General features: G+C 38.0%; 1 protein-coding gene across 1 annotated transcript; it reads right to left on the bottom strand.

The window, feature by feature from the left end:
- Window positions 1–2,804: 2,804 nt before the first annotated feature.
- On the bottom strand, window positions 2,805–20,701 carry LOC148828373 (phospholipase B1, membrane-associated). The gene is made up of 16 exons (XM_088925674.1): window positions 20,608–20,701; window positions 19,118–19,182; window positions 17,601–17,691; window positions 16,092–16,150; window positions 15,550–15,617; window positions 14,856–14,899; window positions 14,363–14,483; window positions 13,341–13,392; window positions 12,452–12,532; window positions 11,319–11,384; window positions 10,245–10,336; window positions 8,989–9,070; window positions 6,042–6,143; window positions 5,275–5,370; window positions 4,969–5,040; window positions 2,805–4,083 (listed from the first exon to the last, which is right to left on the bottom strand). Exons 1-16 carry the CDS (start codon window positions 20,663–20,665, stop codon window positions 4,006–4,008), a joined length of 1,227 nt encoding a protein of 408 aa, XP_088781800.1. The 5' UTR covers window positions 20,666–20,701; the 3' UTR covers window positions 2,805–4,005.
- Window positions 20,702–21,601: the final 900 nt, after the last annotated feature.

The raw sequence follows: 21,601 nt of genomic DNA on the forward strand, positions 1-21,601 counted from the left end.
GTGCCACAATTAAAACTTCAGATGCCTACAGGTGTACAGATTGATATTACAAATTCTGATAATAGAATATAACTTTACATACATGAAAATTATTGAAAGAAAATTCTCAATCAAAAGTTGTAGATATGGTGTAATGTACAGTATGTAGTACAGAATGAACATAAAAAGACTATAGAAAAAGTTTGTTCTTTCTCTAGCAACCACATTGTGAAGGCAGGTGGATGATGTGGAGGAGGAAGAGAGCACACAGCATTACTGATGATGACTGAGATGACTACTAGAAGTACATTTTAAAATCCATTTCTTCCATTCATTAGATGTCCATTAATTAGAAGTTCATGTCAGTTATCCCTTGTGGTCTGTGTGGAATACCACAGGGATTAAAAAAGAGCCACCTGCCTAAGACATTACATTGGTAGATAGACCACTGCAATATTTCATGGGCACATCCTTAACACAATACATGTAGAGTGGAACATCAGACAGGCAAATACATCTACATATGGGAGTCTGGCCTTGCACACTGTGTTGATGCAAAGGGTGATTCACCAGGCTGCTGTTACGAACAAAGGATGTCAGGAAAGAGAAGAAGAGCCATCAAAAGTGTATTCTGAGACTGAGAGACTGAGTGTACAGGGCTTTCTTCATGAGAATGTTAATTCCTCTATCCAGTTATTTAGTAATGTGTAAATGCACAGTATTCTCTTTTTTTTATCCATCCATTTTCTTACCACTATTAACAATCGCAGGGGAGCTGGAACTTATACCGGCAAGCAAAAGGCACAAGGTGGGGTACAATTTGGACAGGATGCCAGTCCATCACAGGGCACACACAAATGCACACATGCACACTCTCACAGCAGAGCCAATTCTCCCATAAGGCAATTAAACTACAAGTATGTTAATGGGCTACGAGAGGAAACCAGAGCACCTGGATGAAATCCACACAAACACCGAGAGTATATACGATAGCACCCCAGGAATTGAACATAGGGCCCCAGTGCTGTGAGGCAGCGATGCCAACCACAGTGCCACCAGTGCTGCCCAAGCTCTTTTCAGCTGATTAATACAAACAGATTGCCATATGGGTATGTGCTGTTTCAGGGGTTCATTTAAAGGTCTCAGGTTTCCTCGGGCATGTTTAATACTGCAGGAATTGGATTGCTCTTACATTTACCTTTTAAAATGCTTTCTGCCTCGCTTTTGTCATATGAAGGCTTTGAACTCCTAACCCTGTTGCGAATCAGTATGCTTTTAACTGCTCCAGTCTCCCCTGCTCCATTGTAGACAACATAAGGAGTAAATCACAATGAACTAGGCAGAGACTGAGCAGGGTCATTTTCAGTTCACTGACAGTATTATTCTCTTGCCAGCACAATCACCTGTGATATTTTAGATCTGATTTAGACATCCATTTCCCAAAAGGCTGTTATTCTTAGGCCCATCTTCTTCTGCTGAACAATTTGAAAATCCCTCTACTCAGCCTCTATGTTAAGACCTGCACTTACTGTAGTATAAATGTACCTAGTAGATATTATGAAGGTAGACAAATTGCACTTTTTTTTCAAAATGATCAAAACAATGATAAAGCTGGCATAGAATAAACATTAATCTGGGCATTAAATCTTAAAACTGGCAATGATATTGTCACTGTACTGCATAATGGCTTTGTTTTTTTTTAGATTGACTCAACTCAAGTAATGGATTGAACAGTACACCTCAAAAGCCTTGATATTAGCAGAGTAATTTGAATTAGACCAGGGGAGAAGCTCTAATATTAACAGAAAAGCAAGCACAGGAATGATTTTGGCAACAGGAACAGTTAATAAAAGAAATGGTATCTCAGGGCCTTCAATATTTAAACCTGATTGTAAAGCGAGGAACAAACACATTAGTGTGTTCTCCTCAGCTCCAAACAGCAGTTGAAATGTTGAGTGAAAAGATTTTCTTTCTCACTGGAGCCAGTGAAAGCAGAATCGTGTATGTTACAGCTCACATATATATTCACCAAAGGATTAGAGAACAGCATGTTCCGTAGGAGTGATCCATTCTGTGCAAAGCAGTGGTCGGCCAGGCATTTCCCTCAGTACGCTGTGCTACAGGAAACAATGATACCAGTGACCTCGCAAGAAGCATAATTGGCACACTGCATGTACCTCCTGCACCCCCCCGATGGAAAATGCAGACCTATCTAATGTGCCAATTCACATTCAAGCACTTATGGGCACTGCTTTTTAAATAATGAAAAGAGGAAATGAAATGCAGCCTGCAAGAAGCTACTGAACAACTATTCACATCTCATTCAGTACTGTGTCAGCTAGTGTGGTTATAGGTTCCATCAACTATTAATCCATCAACAAGATGTAAACATCAACTGGGATCAAGCCACAATACCTAGCTGTTGTAAATACCACTGGAATATAAAAGGCAGAGAGCCCAGCTATTTGAAATGAACAGTGAATTCATTTCACTGCACAGCTTAGGCAGCGTACTGCTGTAATTGTGGGAACAAGTGCCAGCCTTCTCTATGAACATCTGTGTCAGGCTGTACATGACAAACAAGGGCACTCTGCCACACAGGGCTGTGTTAGTGTGCTCCGTATTGTGTTTTGTGTTGCATATTGCTGTGTTGGCTGTATGGAAAGGCTTCTCAAAAGAAAGAAAAACATATTGTAGTGCTGTGCCCCCTAGTGTAAGCTGATGGATATGACAAAATTCATGGACCCCCTCTACTAAAACAGTAGCAAGTATGCAAACAATTCACCTCTTTTATTTTTACTATTTTTGCTGATACATTTATTAAACACATGAATAAGGGAAGTTATGTAATACAATAAGTATTAGCAGCTTTTTTTTTGCTCATTGTACATTCTTGATTATGTTGTTTTTTCTGATGATACTGTTAAGCTAAACAATATGAATAAGCCTTAAAACTTTGTTTTCCTTAATAATTGTTTTAATGCTGTAAAAGGTGAAAAGCAATTTGTCCTTTAAAAATAACTGTATCATAGCAGAATTGCAGAATTTAGAGAATAATATTCATTTCCTAACAACAAGTCCTTTTCTTTTGCACAAATTTGCATTTTAAGGATTGTTTGACAAAATGGCGCTGCTTTTTTATTTTATTTCAAGGTCATCACCATTCCAATGCTGTTTTGGTAAAGACTCTAATTGCTGGAAAACTCTTTGTTCTTTCTTTCCTCAAATCCCTTAGATTAATGGCTTGTCATACCGCCCTGTTTTAATTCTACACTGTTGAGGCCACAGAAAGAAGGAAATGGGGCATGGCTTTAATTTTGATGCTGATGCACTTGAGGGATTCAGTAATAAAAGTGTAGGTGGCTTGCTTATGAATCAGCACAGATTCTGTAATCAGCACGTTAAAGACTATAACACCAATGAGATTCAGTGCCTGTGCTCTCATCATTTTATTGGCGTTTAATGTCTACCAAATTTAGCTAAAATCCCCTCAATATATTGTATTAAGAGACACTTAAACCTTTCATGATCTTTGAAGTAATACTCACATAAAACCAGCACTTTCCACTGTTCTGTGGTTTGTCAATAATTTTATTAGTCATCTGTTTTTCTTCTAGCTCAGTTCTGTTTGTGAATCACACTGTGATACAACAAGGAATCCAAGAGAACTCTATGTAGGCAGGAGTGGACAATCAATACAACAATTACTGTAGAGAAGGGGTGACCAGGGCTAGTCCTTGAAGTCCTGTTTGGTGAAAGAAATAACTACTCAGTGAAACCAATTTGATATTTTTCGCGTGTGCACAGCTGTTGATTTAAAGGGACGTATTGTATGAAACCTGCTGGCACCACCGCTCTTCAGGGAAGCGAACTGGATAGGCATAGTCCTTATTGAAGCCATGGTGGTATTGGAAAGTGAAGCTGAAGGTTTAAAATATTTCAAACACCAAACTACATGAAGACCTTTCTGTTGCATCATGAGAAGAAGGGGCTCAGCATCAACAGAACCAGCAGAACTACATGGAGTCAGATCTGTCCAACGGAGCTTTGAGTCACACTTGCGGTGTTCCTATCATGACCAGTAGTATATATATAAGGGTGGTCCTGTAAATGAAAAGAGATTGATTACTTGAAAGGTGTTCACTGTGATGGATAAGCACAGACAAAAGCAAGATCATTCCAATTCAAAACCAGGTGTTTCATCTTTATTTGGATCAGCATTATCCTACTTCATCTTCCAGTAATGAAGAGCATATAGTGATACAGTTATATTAAACTTCTGACTTTATTAAATAACCCTTTAACTATATGATTTTGTTGCAGGAACATTAGGCCATGTCTTTATCTCTAAAAAAATCCTAATACGATTTTTCATAATATACGAAAGAAATAAACTAACATTGCTGAAGGTTGGTTGAATTTGTACCTATTGGAATTCTGTGTATACCCACATTGGGTGGAATAGTACTCAATCAAATTTTGAACACTAATCTTAATTTAGAAGACAAGGACTCTTATTTTAAATTCTGTTGGACAGCAAAAGAGCAAACAACTGCTCTGTCCTTAATGGGAGGCCCATCCCTTGACAGGCGACACAGAAAAGAAACAAATCTAGTATAGTGATCCAAATCTAACCAACATGTAGGAAGGCTGAGGAAACCAGTATGTCTGGCAAAGCCCCACAAGAACATGTGAACATCTAAGACCCAGGACAAGGTGTGAGACCGCAGCTCTAACCAGTGCACTATCATGCCAACTCAGATTGAAAATCATGTAAAACACTATCAAAATTAAACATTTTACTAAGTAAAATAACATTTTACGAAGCATGCAGACTTAAGATTTGTATGTGTTTTGTATGTAAGAAGACCAAAAATCCAATGTAAATGCACTGTGATATGGAGTGTCAATGCTAGACCTCAGGCCTCACTCGGGTGCTGATTATTTAATGACAGGTTTTGTGGAGGAGCTGTGAGAGATCTCCCTTACCTCCGGTGGGCAAATGAGCTCTATTGGTTCTGAAAAGTTCTCAATTTCAAACTTCTCACCATCTGGCTGAAACTGCAAGGGAAAAACGGGGAACAAAATGATCTGCAGATATCGGTTGCAAAGACTTTTAGATGAAATATCACACATCATGTACGCGATTTCTGAATCATTACATTTCGCATTATACTGTATATGGGGAAATTTGCATTGATGGTGATGGCGCACTTATGACCTGTTTTATGGCTTAAATCAGTTCAGCTCTCCTAGAAGCCTGGACCACATGCACAGCAACACTGGGCTCCTCACCATGTTGTTCCACAGCCCTTTGGCCAGCTCCTCATGCCCCTTTATGCTGAAGTGGAAGCAGTCTGGTGCAAAGAAGGAGTAGTCAACTTTTCCACTCTATGAAATATTGAAAATAACACAGGTGTTGTTATGTGAGCCTGGAGGACTACATACCTGCAGGTTTGTATTCCAGCTGAGCCCTTGGGTACACAATTGGACCCTTAATTGACTTCATAAAAGGATTAATTCAAATCGTTTGATTGTTTTAACTATATTATAGGTTGCCTTCTAATTCTTGCATTTCATTCATAAAAACATACCAAGCTTTTGAGAAGAAAACAAAAAAAACTTGCAAATACCCCAATCAAGCAACTTGGTAATTCAATTAAGGTCTCAATTAGGTAATTCAACTCAACTGTAATGAGAACCTGCAGGTGTGTGTTCATCCAGAACCAAGACTGGAAACTTGTGCTGTAAGACATCTTGATAATGAAGGCCCTTGCCTCAAACGCATGAATAATTCACTGACTTAACCGTCAAATTTGTGAAAATTAGGAAACACATCATATTGCATAGTATATTCAAACTACAAATATAGCATTCTAGAGAAAGGATAGACACTTAGATTAGGAAAAAATCTCTTTTAACATTTTATTAATTTAAATAAATGATAAAGAGCTAAAGGGAACTGATTTGTGACTCTGAAGACTGCTTTACTTATTCCTGTCCCTGGAAGTAACCCCTCCTATGGCAGAGAGCAGAACTCAATGCAGCAATAGTGAACAGACCTCATCCTTTGGAGGCTTTGCTTTTTTCAGGTAGGGCTGAAGAACCACAGAAAAATCATCCTTATTGTACCGGCCACTTCCTATTAGTTGCTCCATTCTTCTCTAGTGAAGAAAAAAATACAAATCAATGTGTATTCATACTGACGTAGATAGATAGATTCAGTTCTGTTATTGTTTTCATTTGTTTCCATCTTATGAAAGTCTGCAAGAGTTTGAGCAACTACACCGCAGAAACAGAAACCAGCATTTTCAACATTTTAATGGAGTACTGACTATAAAAAAAACAGTTCATTGTTTTTTTTTTCTGTACATGCTCCCTTTTCCGCAGCCCTCACCAGAATAAGTGGACTGTAGATGGATGCATTTATGATAACATTTCTAACATTGTGATCAGAGAGACATCAAAATCCATGAAACAGCAATAAATGAGATACTTAATCATAAAAACATAAAAGGTTACAAAGGACGAGAAGCCATAAGGCCCCTCTGGTCCTTTTGCATTACAGTAGCGAATTGACCCAAGGATCTCATTTAACCCTTTGTGGAAAGAAGCCACACCTCAAAAACATGTCTGGATAGGTTTCTCACAAGACTTCCTGTACAAAAAGTGACTCCTGTTCTCAATTTGTAATGCACTTCTGTAGAGTTTCTGCATATGTCCTCTGCTTTGTGTTTGAATGTCAATTTCCACTTAATGTATCTACTGTAGTAGTTATTCTTTGAAATGAAAATAAAATATCAGCAATATTTTTGCATTTAATTACTCCCCCATATAATCTAGATGTAACTGATTTTTACATTGTCTAGATGTTACTTTCATGAGAAACTTCTTTGGGCTCAGTGTTTTCCATGCATAGTTTATGTTTATGTTTACTGCATATACTGTAGGGCAACACTCAGTACTTCTCTGCATTAGGTCTGTGACAGAAAATAAAAGGAGCATAAAAACGTGAGAAGGAATAAGATTAGAAATCTGTGAAGTGTGACAATGACAGGGGTTGAGGAAATAGGATGTGTGACTGTATCGTGCACAGGCTAAACATTCTTCATCATGTTATTATCCTGCCTTGTTTTCTCCACGACAATGGGGTAACTATGTCTTTTATCATAATGCCTGTCTTTCCTTGTTCAGCCATGTTGAAATATTTGTCCTTGGTAAATAAAACTGGTACCCAGGGACACATTCAAGACTGTCTGATCAGTATCTGATGCATCGGTATTCTGGAAAAAAGACCAAATGTAGAGCTCCTTTTATATTGGCCGCTGGTATACAAAGATAAGCATTACTTCCCTCAAGCTTTACTGGAGCTAGTTATTAGGTTTTCAGTTAATACTGTAAAAAGTACCTGATTTCTGTTACCACACCCTCCTGATCTGATATCATATATCCAAAACAATTCAGGTTTTATTCATGTTTATCATTCACAATGCCTACACCTCTGTAACACATCCATAGTCCACTGGTGACAGAAACGGACAACTTTCTGCAGTAAAGCCAGCGTGTCTAGTCCCTGGACCTGATTAAGAACATATAGTTCAGCTCAACACTCAAACGGTATCTCCAGTTCTTCTCCAATTTTTCCTTCATCTGGCCTTTCAAGCTGTTATAAAATATACTTATTCTGGCATCGTTACAGTATATCCTTAGAACCCTATGTACTGTAGCTGCTCCCTGAAGGTTACTGAAAGACCCCTGTAAGCACAGTTCTATAAATCAATTGGTTCCACTCACTTATAAAAGGCCATTGGTTTGGCTGAGTTCAATAAGTGTAACTGATCCTAACATCCCAACATTACTGCGAGATGATGATATATATATAATTTGTATTGAGGAAGTTGTCTGGCCTCTGTTTTTTGTTCTAGTATGAGGCTGCCAGCCACGTGATGATGGTATTTTGTTCACTTACTTTTCTGTGATAAAGACAAGATACTGTATATAGGGGTCAACAAACAAGCGTGATGACTAGGGTCATTACACAGTATGTACTGATTAGATTATGAACACTGAGTTCATGAATTTCTAAAATTGTAAAGGTAATGATGCCTAAAATAAACTGGAGGCAACCTGCAGATTTCTCTGAAGAAAATGGACATGCATATACCCTTTCTCCAAATCACAGTAATTCAGCAGGGGGAAGCAATGATTACAGCCAAACTCAGATAATAAAGACAACAACAAAACTAAACCTCATCAGGATCCATATTCATTTCTCGCCTGCAAAATGTCCATCTTGAGGGCATGAAGTGACCAATTATTTTCTTAACTTTCCTAGTAAAGTGAGACAACATAAAATAAAATTTTAATATGGTTCCCAGGGTGCGGTCATAGATTTTTATCTATATCACATGCCAATGTGACCAGATGGTAATCTAATGTGTTATCTGCGAACAAGGAAATGAACAGTATCAGGAACACTAGAATCAGCTGATCTCAAGATGCATATTCACTTTGACCTTGATCTTTTCTTATGCTATTTATATGAACTGACATTCTAGTCCATACTAGAATCTCCTAGTTCTAGTTTACTAGTGTTTTCCACGCATAGTTTATGTTTTTGTTTACTGCATATAGGGCAACACTCTGCACTTCTCTGCATTAAGTCTGTGAGAGAGAACAAAAGGAGCATAAAAACGTGAGACGGAATAAGATTAGAAATGTGACAATGACGGGGCTTCAAGCTCATCATGCTAGAGTCAATCCCAGTTCCTGTAGCATTACATAGACAAGGAGTACAAGAGGTTGCCCTGAAGGGGATACTAGTACTGTACATTACGCAGTGCTCCCACCAAAGCTGGTGCTCATTCATACTTTTAAGTAGACTGAAGCACATGGGAAAAAGCAACTTGCTCCAGTGTCCATGGGAGGGCCAATCCGATGTTATATCCATTTTCCAATTACTCTTAAAAGCGCTACTTTACATTGCCCCCAGTTCCCTTCCTAACTTACCTGGAATTCGTGATTTAGTTCAATGAGCTCCTCCAGCTCAGGAGAACCTGTATCTGGCCTCACCAGGCAGGAACAGAAAGATCTGCAGGAAGAAAATAATGCTTGAAACAAAAAAAAAGCTACAATGAAATACCCAGAACACAGTTTTAGGTTTGATAAAAGCTTTAATGTATCTGTGTGATATGTATAATTTATATTATGGGAACATGTCATAAGTGCTAGTACATGGTAGATGATATGTCTATGTCTGTTTTATATGTCTATTACTTTTTATATATAATTATGTGAAGACTTCTGGGCTGAAAGATCTTAAGGATCTATAATTTCATCTTCATAATGTACTGAAGATGACTGCTCACTCATACACTACGTTGCAAGACTTGAAACATCAAAGATTAAAACATCACTGAAAACTGGCATGAGATATTGGAGAGAGAGCAAGTGTTGAATAGAAATTAAATGGAACATTTTTAGTATTGAGTAATTGATTTGCTGGTCTATCATTCATTATTGTACAGTATATACTGCATATTTGCAATTATCATGGAATCCTGTAAGCCATAATTTAATAAAAAAGTATAAAACATTTTAATATAAAAAATTGATTATACACTGCAAACAAAATATGCTTGTACTTGAACAAATACACACTAATAAATACTAGTGCTTCTAATAAAAATAGTGCAATCATTCTCAGAAAAAAATATTATATTCATTATATAATGACTATAATATTTAACATTTAACATTATATAATATGACTACATATTACCTGAACATGACATGATGGCTGTCAGGGACCTTAGCACATGAATGCATGCTGACACAAGATGCAATACCATGATACACTATTGTGTGGATTCAAACACAAAAATGTACAGAAACAACACTAGACTCCATCAGCGGTCTAACTACCCTGTCTACCCTGGGGACAGCTTATTACATTTAGTACTGTACATCGCAACTATCCAACCTCAACAAAGTCCTGAAGGGCTGTGGGTGCTACCACCACTGTAGATGTGCTCGCACTTGTCCACTGACTTAACCTACCCAACACCTGGTTACAGGTGCTCATAACCTGGGATTGCACTACAGAGTTTTTGCCAGTGGGTATAATAGCAGACTTTAGTGGCTAGCCCCTTGTACTGTCATCCCTGAGTCCAGCCAACTGGAGGCATCCTTTACAGTTTCGTTTGATACTGAAGACCCTCTAAAAACCTGTGTGCTCTGCTTCATTGGACCCTTTTGAAATTTACCTCTGAAGCAAACATCCAATGCTCCCATCATTCACTTCCCGGAGGCCCTCCATGTCCAGGACCTCAACTAAATTCACGATCATCCTGGGTATCTGAGAGGAAACAGAGTGCCAGACTATCTAAAAAAATTGAAATCTGAATGTCTAAAACCTGACAGGGTTTCACTTTGATATGATTATCACATACTATAGGAGTCATATTGATGGGCAGGAAAGAAAATAACATTTCCCAGAATATCGCATTTATCCATTTTAAGAGCGGCTGTCCCTTGAACACGGAGGAAGTTTAAAAGGAGATGTGTGTTTCATGGGTGTAGCCAGAGGGGTTGCGTGGGGTGGAAGTTGGCTCCCCAGCTGCCACCCTCTTTATGACATTACCAAACATCTCACATAGTCTTACGTTTACTAACAAAAGAAAACAATTACAACACCTCTTAAATGTTTTTAAAAGAATACAGTACATGTAGCCTATATTGTACATGCTTGGTGTCAGCAAATATGCAGCAGATCATTACAGATTGTTCCCATGCAGCTAAGTTGCGCTATTTTGGCTTTGGAATGCGTTGCAGTTCAGTCTTTCCAGTAGTGTTAAACAGGGTTACCAGTAAAACTGGAGTAGAACTCCTTTTAGTAGTACATTATTAGTATTAGTAATATTTTAGAAGGCAAATAATGTCATTTAAAAATGCCACCAGCATAGCTGTTCCTGCCACCTCTCTGCCATCCCAAATATAAAATCTGGGCTACACCACTGGTGCGTTTTACGTCTTCTTTTTTCTATGCAAATCTTTTTACCAAGGAACCTGCACCTCAAAAAAAAAAAACTGAAATGGTTCAGTTTGCTATGTACTGGGAGTCTTATTCAGTCTCAATCCCCACAATGGACTCAGGATCTATTTCTGTTCATTCTTCCACTGTGTGCTATTTTATACATGTTTACATGCTGCAACAAATCAGATGGGGTTATGTTACTAACTGGAAACTTGAACAGTCTGAAGTTCAAACTCTAACATTACTGGTGCCATGAATAGTTCAACTGAACAATAACAATAACAGTGATAACGCCTTACTGTACCTCATTATACAGCATATCCAAGGCAACAGTCAAATTATGAATGAAACTGTCCGCTGAATAAAGGGTCTAGAAAAGAAAAAAGAAAAAGTTCTAAGTGGTGAAACGCCGTCAGCTGATACTGGCTTACAATGTTTTTTTAAATGTACTGTAGGTAATTCTTGTTTGTTCTGGGAAACTTTGCTAGTGTTTATAAGCTGAATGATTCAATTTGTTGCTAACATTGGAGAAGAAACATTAATCATAGTAATATAGCATAATTCAGATCCTGGAAAACTCTTTGGAACAAAAGTCTACATATAAATCCCACAAATATGTTACCATAAATCTGGAAAGTGCTATACTCTTTTGATCATATAAATACAAAAAGAAAGATTCCCAATAGTGAAATTAATTCATCCTGTCTTGCAAAGAGATGTGTGTTCTGCCATTAGGTTAAGCACTTGATTAATTGAGGTATCAGATCTACACTTTCATTTAGATTTTGTTTTTTATTTTAGGTGAGAGAAGTGATTTGGGAATGTCTGAAGAATGAGTCAGTGGCTCAGACATCTTTAACTAAGCAATGAACCTGCCTTACCACATTACCCAAACAATATTGAAAATAATTGCATAAACAGTATACGAATAAGAATAAAGTTAGCATGAAATCTCTATTTCAGTAGGTGATTGAGATTCAACTACTTCTGTGTTTTGTGGTTTTTGGTTTTGGTTGCTTATCTACAGTATATATGTAATGTGTATGGTCATAGAATTCTCTAGAAAATAAAGAACAAATTAAATCCATCTAAAAGTAAAATCAAGAAGAGATTTTATTCATCCATTTCCAGTAACCACTTTATTCTTTTAGGGTTGCAGTGAGGCAGAGCCTAACCTGTCAATACTAATGTAGGTCCTGGATGAGACACCAGTCCATCAGGGTTCACACACATATAAAAGGGATCATTTAGAGATACCAGTTAAGCTGGACAGTAGGTTTTCTTAACTGTGGGGGGAAACCATTGCAGCTGGAGAAAAGTCAAAGGAGGCACTGGGAGACAATGCAGCCACTTCACCCACATGGGATTTCAACACACCAGAAATGGTTGTTTAGCACAAGGAGAAACGATATTTACAACAGACTGAGCTAGGCCTACCTTATTTTTACAGTAGTCACAGATATCATTATTTCCAATAAGAATGGTCAGTAGCTTCCAGTCTTCTTCAAAACTGAGTCCCTAAAACAAACAAATAAATCATGTATTTTATACTGCATGTTGTTGCCCAATTGCCCAACATTCAAGAAATCAGCATTCATGTTCTATGTAACTGCTTTAGATGCCACATGGTGCATGAGGCCCAAGTGTGTTTGTGTCTGATCTATTTTGTGCAAGGCATTTGTTACAGGTGTATGATCTCCGTATCAGTACTGTTTGTTTTGGTATGAAATGGCTCAATGTATGTATTTTAGAGAAACATATTATGCAAAATCTTCAATCCACTCAAAACCTAGGAAAGTAAAATTGCACAGTTTGACAGTAGCTGCATTATATTTCTTTGATGTATGCATATATTCCTGTGGCATATTTTCATAAAGCACAGTTTGATAAGAACAGACACCTACCATGTTATTACGAAATATGTTGTTAAGTCAGAGATCTTGTTATTCTTCAAAAAGAGTGACAGATTTGACAGTTTTTTAAAAAATGAAATTTTGGCAAATGCAAGCCTGTCATTTCATTTTATTAAAAGAGTGATGTTCAAATACAGAATGTTACAGTTTTTGTACAGCAGGTATTATTCCTCTACATGAAGAGAAAGGCACTGTATTAATCAGTATTAAACCCACTGAACTGAGAATATTTGTACACAACAATCTTGAAGGAGCAACATGAGAGACAATTGTTCAAGTTCCACCAGACAGCTCAATTACAAGCACTGGGAAGGAGCACACACATGGGAAAGTGGTGTAGCTCAGGAAGCTACTGGGCTTTTTTCAGTCATGTTAATGTTGAATTAACCAAGGACAAAGTACATAGTACTTACCGGGTAGTTTTTCAAAGTATCAATCAGGTGCCTAGTCTGTTGTATAAATTCACTAGAAAAAGAATAATTATCATCATGAATATGTTAATTGCTAGGGAGATCTTCACCTTGAGTCATCGGCCATTAATTAACTGCTACAGGTATAATAAAATTGTTTAAACTGTGTGTATCTTCATAATATGCAAAAGCACTGCGTTGATTAATTAAAAATGGAACAGTGAAGAGCTTAGTCATATCTGTTCTGCCTTTCATTCTTGCTAGTTTTTGTAAATCCCAGTCTGTACTAATGAATTTTATATTAATGAAGTGCAATATATCAAATTTACCACAGGATTTTCACAATTTTACATTTATCGGCGGATATTGTCCTGTTAGTTTTAGTTAAAACTAAAGAGACTTCGGGCCTTGGTAAAAGAGCCTTGAAAAAGGCTAATAATGTCAGAGCGGCAACTGATTAAAGGTCATTTGTGGCCATTACATAGCAATTTAATATCACGACATGTCATAAAACCTGTTAATAGCACCATCCACCTGGTCCATTTCTTTACAACAGTGGTTATATAATACTTATAATACATACTTATCAGAAACAAAGTCATTAAATCCCAGTATGTACTTGGCTAATTAACTTTGACTCTTGAGGAACAAACATTAATCTGTATGTTCTGTGTTAACGAATTCTGATGGAAGACAGATAGAAATGAAGTTCCGGAGCACTCAAGTCAGAAAAGTCTGATGCTTTTTTCATACAGTCACCGGGAGTCAGCAGCAATCTCCCTAGCTCCCCTTGTATCTTTTTCTAATGGCTTTAAATAGCTTGGCTTGAATCCGGGTTCATTGAACTATGAGAAATAAAACCAATCTGTCAATCATCTTTATGAGCAAGGCAGAGTGAATGGTCGCCAAGGAAACCTGAACACAAACAACAGATTTTCATCTCAGCACACAGGGTGGGCACTCGGCCTTGGCTCCAAGTCCCAGATTAGCCACCCTTGCACACTGTCTGCTATATGCTCACTTACTATGTGTTGTGTCCTGTGACTGCCAGGTTGAACCCAGTTTCCTTCAGTGTGGCAGGCTTTCCATTCACAGTCCTTTTAGGGGCCGGTGCGATGACATTGGGGTTGAAGAGTCTGACAATGTCTGCAAAAGTACAATATACAGACAGAGTACAAGTCACATACAGCGGGTGGAGATAAGGAAGGCCATTCAGAAACCTCTGTTTAGATTTGACTTATTTTTGAAAAAACAACTGAAGTGCAACCAAAGCCAACATCTCCATTTTACAATCGAACATACGCCCAGGGAAAATTACAATAAAAGCTCTTTGGAGAGAGGTGACAAGACTGAACTTTATCACAGCATGTTTCTGCAGTAATACACTTGTTTGGAACTGTTAAGACAACAGGGAAGCTACAAAAAAAAAGAGTTTTTAAAATTGTATTATATTCATTTTGCTTAACAGAAAAATGATGTTGCTCTAAATGTTGAGAGGAATAAAACAAATGAGCTTACTTGCCAGGGTGATGACATCTTGGTAAGTCCCATATCCCCCAATACTAAAAGACAACATATGAACAGTAAGTGTGCAAGTCTGAAAAGACATTTCCTCAAAAGTGTTTTAATTCTGATGCAGATCAGCTGTGCACTATTTTTGAAGATAATGCCACTTTTTATCTATGAAGAAAAAATGAACCCCATAACAATAAGGACCAACTTCATCCTCAAAGATAGCGTACTTCGTCAACTGTGACGTGTGCTGTTTTTCTGGCTTGTTTTCGCATTATATATTTTTGTTTAGCATACGTGTTTGCATTTCACCTTAATTGTAGTGGCCATAATGTCATTTATTCTTTTGCTTTTATTGGAATCAGTAAGTGGTTACACTTAACAGAAAATTTGCATTTACATTACACTCTGCTCCATATAAAGGTGTCTGCTAACCAAATACTGTAAATAATAACTGACTGCAGAAGAGGTGAAATGCAGTAACCTAATTCACAAAATGGGAGTCAGGATTCTACTGTATAGGGAGCAACATTTTGTAACTACAATGAAAAGGCAATGTTCGTAACAAAATGAAATCTTGAACCAAGAGCCTATTATAAGCATTTAAAAACACACATACTAAGAGAAAAACTGAAGTGCCACAAGTTTAGGTGTTCGTTATTAGAAGATAAAAAGTATTTGTCAATAAAAGCCTTGATACCTCCATGAAACTTGCCGATATTCGTTTGGTATTCCCAAGACACTTGATGCATTTGCACCTATTGCAGTCTAAAAAGAACAACAAATTAGAATAATGAATACAAAAAAATCTGCATTACAACATCTTCACAAAAGATTAAAGAAAGAAGAAAATAATATTTGGTTTTACTTTCTAGGACAGAATGAACCTCTACTTCTTTGCAGCTGGAACACTGACACAGATTCCTTCTGTATTTCGCCTTATTATTCTATTAATATTCACATAGCAAATGGCACAATTTAATTTAATTTGACTTTTAGATTATATGTCAAGGAATACAGGGGCAGAAAAATGGGGGGTGATTTGCAACATTCCTTTTCCTGGAAAAACCAAAGATGAGGTGTATGAAGGGTATTTTTATAAGTGAGGAAAAGATGATGCATGTTATTCACTTTTAATTTAATGTAAACCTCTGAGACTGAAAGTTTCTCAGATTTAATGCAATGTCCAAAAAAGACACCTGTTTCCCTATTTTTGGCACTACAAATGAAAACCGTACTCACTGTCAGTGAATCCCCTAGAGCAGCAATAACTTTGATGTCTGCTGGCTTCACACGCTGAACTGCAACAAATCACAAATTCTTCCGATGAGCAGTGTTAGTGAGGAAATTAAAATGCATTTAATTCAAAAGGCTATCAGAGATTGCTTTTTCATGGTTCATTTTTTATTCTCTGTGTTACATGAAATATATTTGAAAAGCCTTTCAACTGATAAAGTGATTTACAGTATGTTTTAAATGTTTTGTGTATCCATTTTAATTTAAGTAGGACAAACAAATCTTGAAAGAGCTTTTATTATTCAGTCTAGTAACTCAGGAGTACATTTGACTAGGCATCATTTATAACTGTGTTCGGGGGAAAATGGGAGTGAAATAGAGGAGTTGATTATAACCAAATAATCAAATAGGACTTCCTTCCAAATATTTTCTAACTGCTTCATCCAATTCCGGGGAGCTGGACACCCTGGATGGGACACACATCAGGATACTGGTCAGGTCCATCACAGATGTGGGCACTCTCACACCAGAGCCAGTTTTAACAGGAACCAGTGAACCTACCAGTATGTCTATGCACTGTGGGAGGAAACCCCCGCAAACACAAGGAGAACATTCAAACCCCACACAGATAGCACCCCAGTAACTGAACCCAGGGCCCCAACTCTGCAAGGCAGCAATGCTAACACTGTGCCTCCCCAAGTTCAGAAACAGATTAACCTTTGGATGTCTATGAGGATAACACGTTAATAATAATAATAATTGCTTACACTTATATAGCGCTTTTCTGGACACTCCACTCAAAGCACTTTACAGGTAATGGGGACTCCCCTCCACCACCACCAGTGTGCAGCCCCACCTGGATGATGCGACGGCAGCCATAGTGCGCCAGAACGCTCACCACACATCAACTGTCAGTGGGGAGGAGAGCAGCAGAGTAATGAATCCAGCTCATAGATGGGGATTATTAGGAGGCCATGATTGGTAAGGGCCAATGGGAAATTTGGCCAGGACACCAGGGTTACACCCCTACTCTTTTCGAGAGATGCCCTGGGATTTTTAATGACCACAGAGAGTCAGGACCTCGGTTTTACGTCTCATCCGAAGGACAGCACCTGTTTACAGTACACACATGGATCGAAGGGTGAGCGCCCCCCTGCTGGACTCACTAACACCTCTTCCAGCAGCAACCTTAGTTTTTCCCAGCAGGTCTCCCATCCAGGTACTGACCAGGCTCACACCTGCTTAGCGTTAAACTAATATGCCCAGGTATGCGTGTGTTCCACTGTACAAGCTTATGGCATGTCCATCCACAGTTTACAATGGCCTTACTGCTCTGAAATTTTAATGAAAAACTATTACCATTTTCAGAAAGGTGGTTCTGATATGTTAAGCATTACTCTCTTTTGAATCACTTGACTAATGTTAAAGCAAGCTTAGAAGCCAAATCACTGCCATGTCAGTGTTAATCTTTGCATAAAAGATGAAAAAAACATTTGCGTATTTCATTTCTCTTACCTGAGGTGGGAACGTCCGGTGAGGGGCTCATGTCTGGACACCGGAAAAGGGGATGCTTATAATTCTGGGGCCCTATTTTCTCTGGAAAATCCTGAGTCAGAGACCACAAAGGACAAGAAAGACTGAATCAAACATCAAAAAAGCTTGCAACTGAGAGTATTATTCCAAATATATTAAAAGTAAACAATCGTTTTAAAATCTGTTACATACAGTAGGTTTTACCTATTGCACATAAATTACATGACAGTGTCATTTATCAATGCCTAATCTAGAAAAATACTTTCAATACAGTTTCTTCAGGTATGGGAATTATCTGTTTATAAGAGCAAAACATCCTTTTCTATTTATCAAACTTTTTATGAAGTAAAATCTATTATTAAAGGAAATGTTTTTCACTTTGAAAGGATGTTGTAATTTTGCAAACAGTAAAATGAGACTACAGTGCAGAGAAAAGGTTTCTGTAGCCCCTATTAGAACTTTGGTAATTAAGAGTACAGGCAGTCTGTGTAGGAAGTCACCTGAACATTAAAAATGAGTTCTTACCACTGTGCTATGTGTCACTAATCCAACTAGTGGTTCAAGTTTTAATCACTAATTGTAAATGCATGAATAGTGTGTGGGAAAAAAATCGATCCTGAAGCAGTGAATGAATTTGCTGGTTTCAAAGTGATCACAATTTGAAAGAAATTGGGGGTGATATTTATCTGTTTGTATTTTGTATCTATTTGCATTTGCTTTTATTGTTTTTATGGGTTATAAGTACATTAAATGTATATACCTGTATATTGGGAATGTACCTCAAACTAATTATATTAATCCTTATGGATATTATTTCCCTTTTCTAAGTGTTTTCACTATAAGTTGTATTATTTAAGAACATAACCTAGTCTTTTAACAACACACTCTGTACCCTATTTAGTTAGCTACAAGTGAAATACACAATCTAATTTACAGTATCTAATTTTTATAGGAAAAGCATCAAGCTTTAAGTTGCATGGGGCAAAGTTTATGCTCTTATGGTACCAAGCCCTGCATATTTACATTGTTCTTTATGTTTTTTCACCATTCCTCACAACTTTCTGGTCCCTAAACTGGAGTTGATGCTTTGTCTGGGGAGGATTACGAAATAATTTCTAAACATGTGGAGATCTATCCATCTGCTATCAGCCAGTCTACAGATAGAAAATACTCAAGACCACGGTGACGCTACCCAGGACCACTTGCCCTGTCAAGATCTCCTCAAGAGCAACTCAGAAAGTCTTCCAGTTACAAAAAAAAACTCCAAAGTAACGTCTAATGATCTACAGGCCTCTCTAGCTACAGCTAATGTCAGTGTTCATGCTTCAGTCTTTCACAAAGACAAAACCATTTTGTAAAAGGAACACTGCCGTTCATCTCAGGTTTACCAAAGAGCACCTGGACAATCCTTGTGAGTTGTAGAATGTTCTCTGGAAAGATGAGTCTGGAGTTCTTCTTAGCACTGAAACTCCCTCTGCTTACAGATTAAGTCTGTGTACCTGAGCTAGAGACTCCTCGCTGTGCCCTTTCAGGCCATCCTCATACTTCTTCATCCAGTCGCTCCCTTGGAGAAATGAGATGCATTTTTAAAGTTTACATTTAAACCCATTCTACTCACCCCCAATCATAGCCATTCAATGCAATTCTTTATCAGATCAAATCATTTTATTAGCCAAATACAATTTCTTGCATTAGGAATTTGTCTTTTCACATACCCCAGCTTGCTCTCCATGAGACACACAGACAGGGAGAGAAGCTTGGGGTCAGAGCACAGGGCCAGCCATTGTACAGCACCCCTGGAGCAGTTGGGGTTAAGGGCCTTGCTCAGGGGCCCAACAGAACAGGATTCCTCTGCCGGCCGCGGGATTTGAACTGGCAACCTTCCAGCCAGAGGCAAAGATCCTTAGCCACAGTGCCACCGCTCCACCCCGGTGGAGACAGATACAAGTTGTTATCCTCCAGCAATGCACTTTTCAGTTTGGAATTTGAAGGACGTGTCTGGTGCTAGATATTTCAACAAATCCATCTAGGTCAGTCATCTCCAACACCTGCTCCAACACCAGAGTAGATTCCCTGTTCTCATTCTTTGTTTGAACCCCTCATCAGAAGGTCTGCATTCCTGTCTAGCTATTGGTCACTTAAGTGAGCTTTCAAACTGAATTAAAAAATTGTTAAATTTAAACCTGGTCAAGGGTTTCAGCTATTGGAAAGTATGATAATCTATGTTGCTTATTAAAATTAATTAATAAGCAGAGAGCCCACAATAATCAAAATATTAGGTCCATCATGTAACTGGGAGCTCAGCTGGTGAAATATCCAGCAGGGCTGGAGGTCATGAGTCTGAAGCCCTTACAGGGAAATTAAAATCACAACAGCTTAACACCAGGAAATAAGTCAAATCAGTCACTGACTCTGTAACATTATAAGAAGCTCAGGTGCGATGAAAGATATGTCATTCCATCCAAAGCCAGTATCGTCCTCGCAAAGTGATCGTGTCACAATAATAACACTCAGTTGCCAAACACCACCGTTCTTAAAAAGGCTGAAAGGCTGAAAAGACAGCCTTTATTTTTCATGTTATAAGGCATAATTACCATATCGTGGTTACAAATTAACGCCTTGTCAAAGAGCCAAGCACAAAAAAACAATTTAGAAACACAAATGTTTTCTCTACTTCGACAGTCTAGCCAATCTTAAGTTAAATGAATTTTATGACCCCAACATATAAGAATTCGATTAACATTTCACAAATCGTCGATTTTCTCTTTATAATTTTGTTCTTTTTTGACGTTTGATGTACAGCAGTGAATAAGATCTTAAAAGTTCAAAATGGAGTTTAATTATTAGTGATGATACAGTAATTACTTCTCAGAAAACATCTGCCATGTCTGACTTTGTTCTTTAAAGCAGGTATGAATTGTGAAGAATCAGTCTCCAGTAAAACCCTCCTGTTGTTATCATTTTGTTCAGCTGCTTTCATAGCTCTTACCTTGAACGGAGGACGAACACACAACACATGCAGCCAGGAGAAGAGAGAGGTGCCTCATGGTCGACACTGCAAACAAGGAAGGCTACTGCTTGGGTCTGCAGACTAGCTCTGAGACAGAGCCACGGGCTTTATACTGTGACAACAACACCTTATCTCTTTTTTCTTGATAACTACATGACAAAAGTTCATATAGCTTATTAAGAAAGGGTCGGCCTTTGCAGGGATAAAAGAAGTAAAGCAAAGATCAACCTCATTATCAAAGCTTTTTTAAAAGCAGTCCATCGATCGACCACACGTGTCATGCTGAAATGCAAATTGAGAAAATGACAGGGGGCAGTGAGCTGATTCAATATTACCAACTATAAATACTGTATATCTTACAGAAAATTACATCTTAAGGCAAAGGTAGTATAATAGCAAATATAAAACCTGATGTAGACAGAATTAAAACCTTTCACAAGGTAAAAGCAATATACCCTATACGAACCATATAAGAAAGTTATAAGCTAGCTTTCAGTCCTTTTAGTGAGAGGGGAGCTGGCACTGACTCAGTTCACTGACCAAAGTGATTTTTGGGAAGGGCAAAGATTAATCTTTGGATGGTAATAATACCAAACCCAAACCAATTGAGGCAACTGGATATGTCGTATGGCAGACCTTTTAAAATAGGGACTCTGCAGCACAGTTCCGCAGTCCAGTGTGCAAAGGCATCATGTGGGTTTTCTAGTTTTCCCTTAAACAGTACAAGAGCTCAAAAATGATTTCAGGTAAATCAGCTGAGCCTTAATTAGATCAATTCAACTATTCTGGACAGGTGCCTTTGTGAAGCTTTGGGAACCCTGTGCTAAACAGAGATAGCTCATTTCACTCCAACAGCAAAGTAATGCCACACTGAAATCTCCAACTGGATTTTGTGCTCATCTCAGTCCTGGACTGACTTGATGTTAAATTGGTATTCTTATCTTCATAGGTATTGCTGCTGCAGTAAAAATTA

Source organism: Atractosteus spatula, chromosome 9, assembly GCF_055471065.1.
Source record: "Atractosteus spatula isolate fAtrSpa1 chromosome 9, fAtrSpa1.hap1, whole genome shotgun sequence".
Lineage (NCBI taxonomy): Eukaryota > Metazoa > Chordata > Actinopteri > Semionotiformes > Lepisosteidae > Atractosteus > Atractosteus spatula.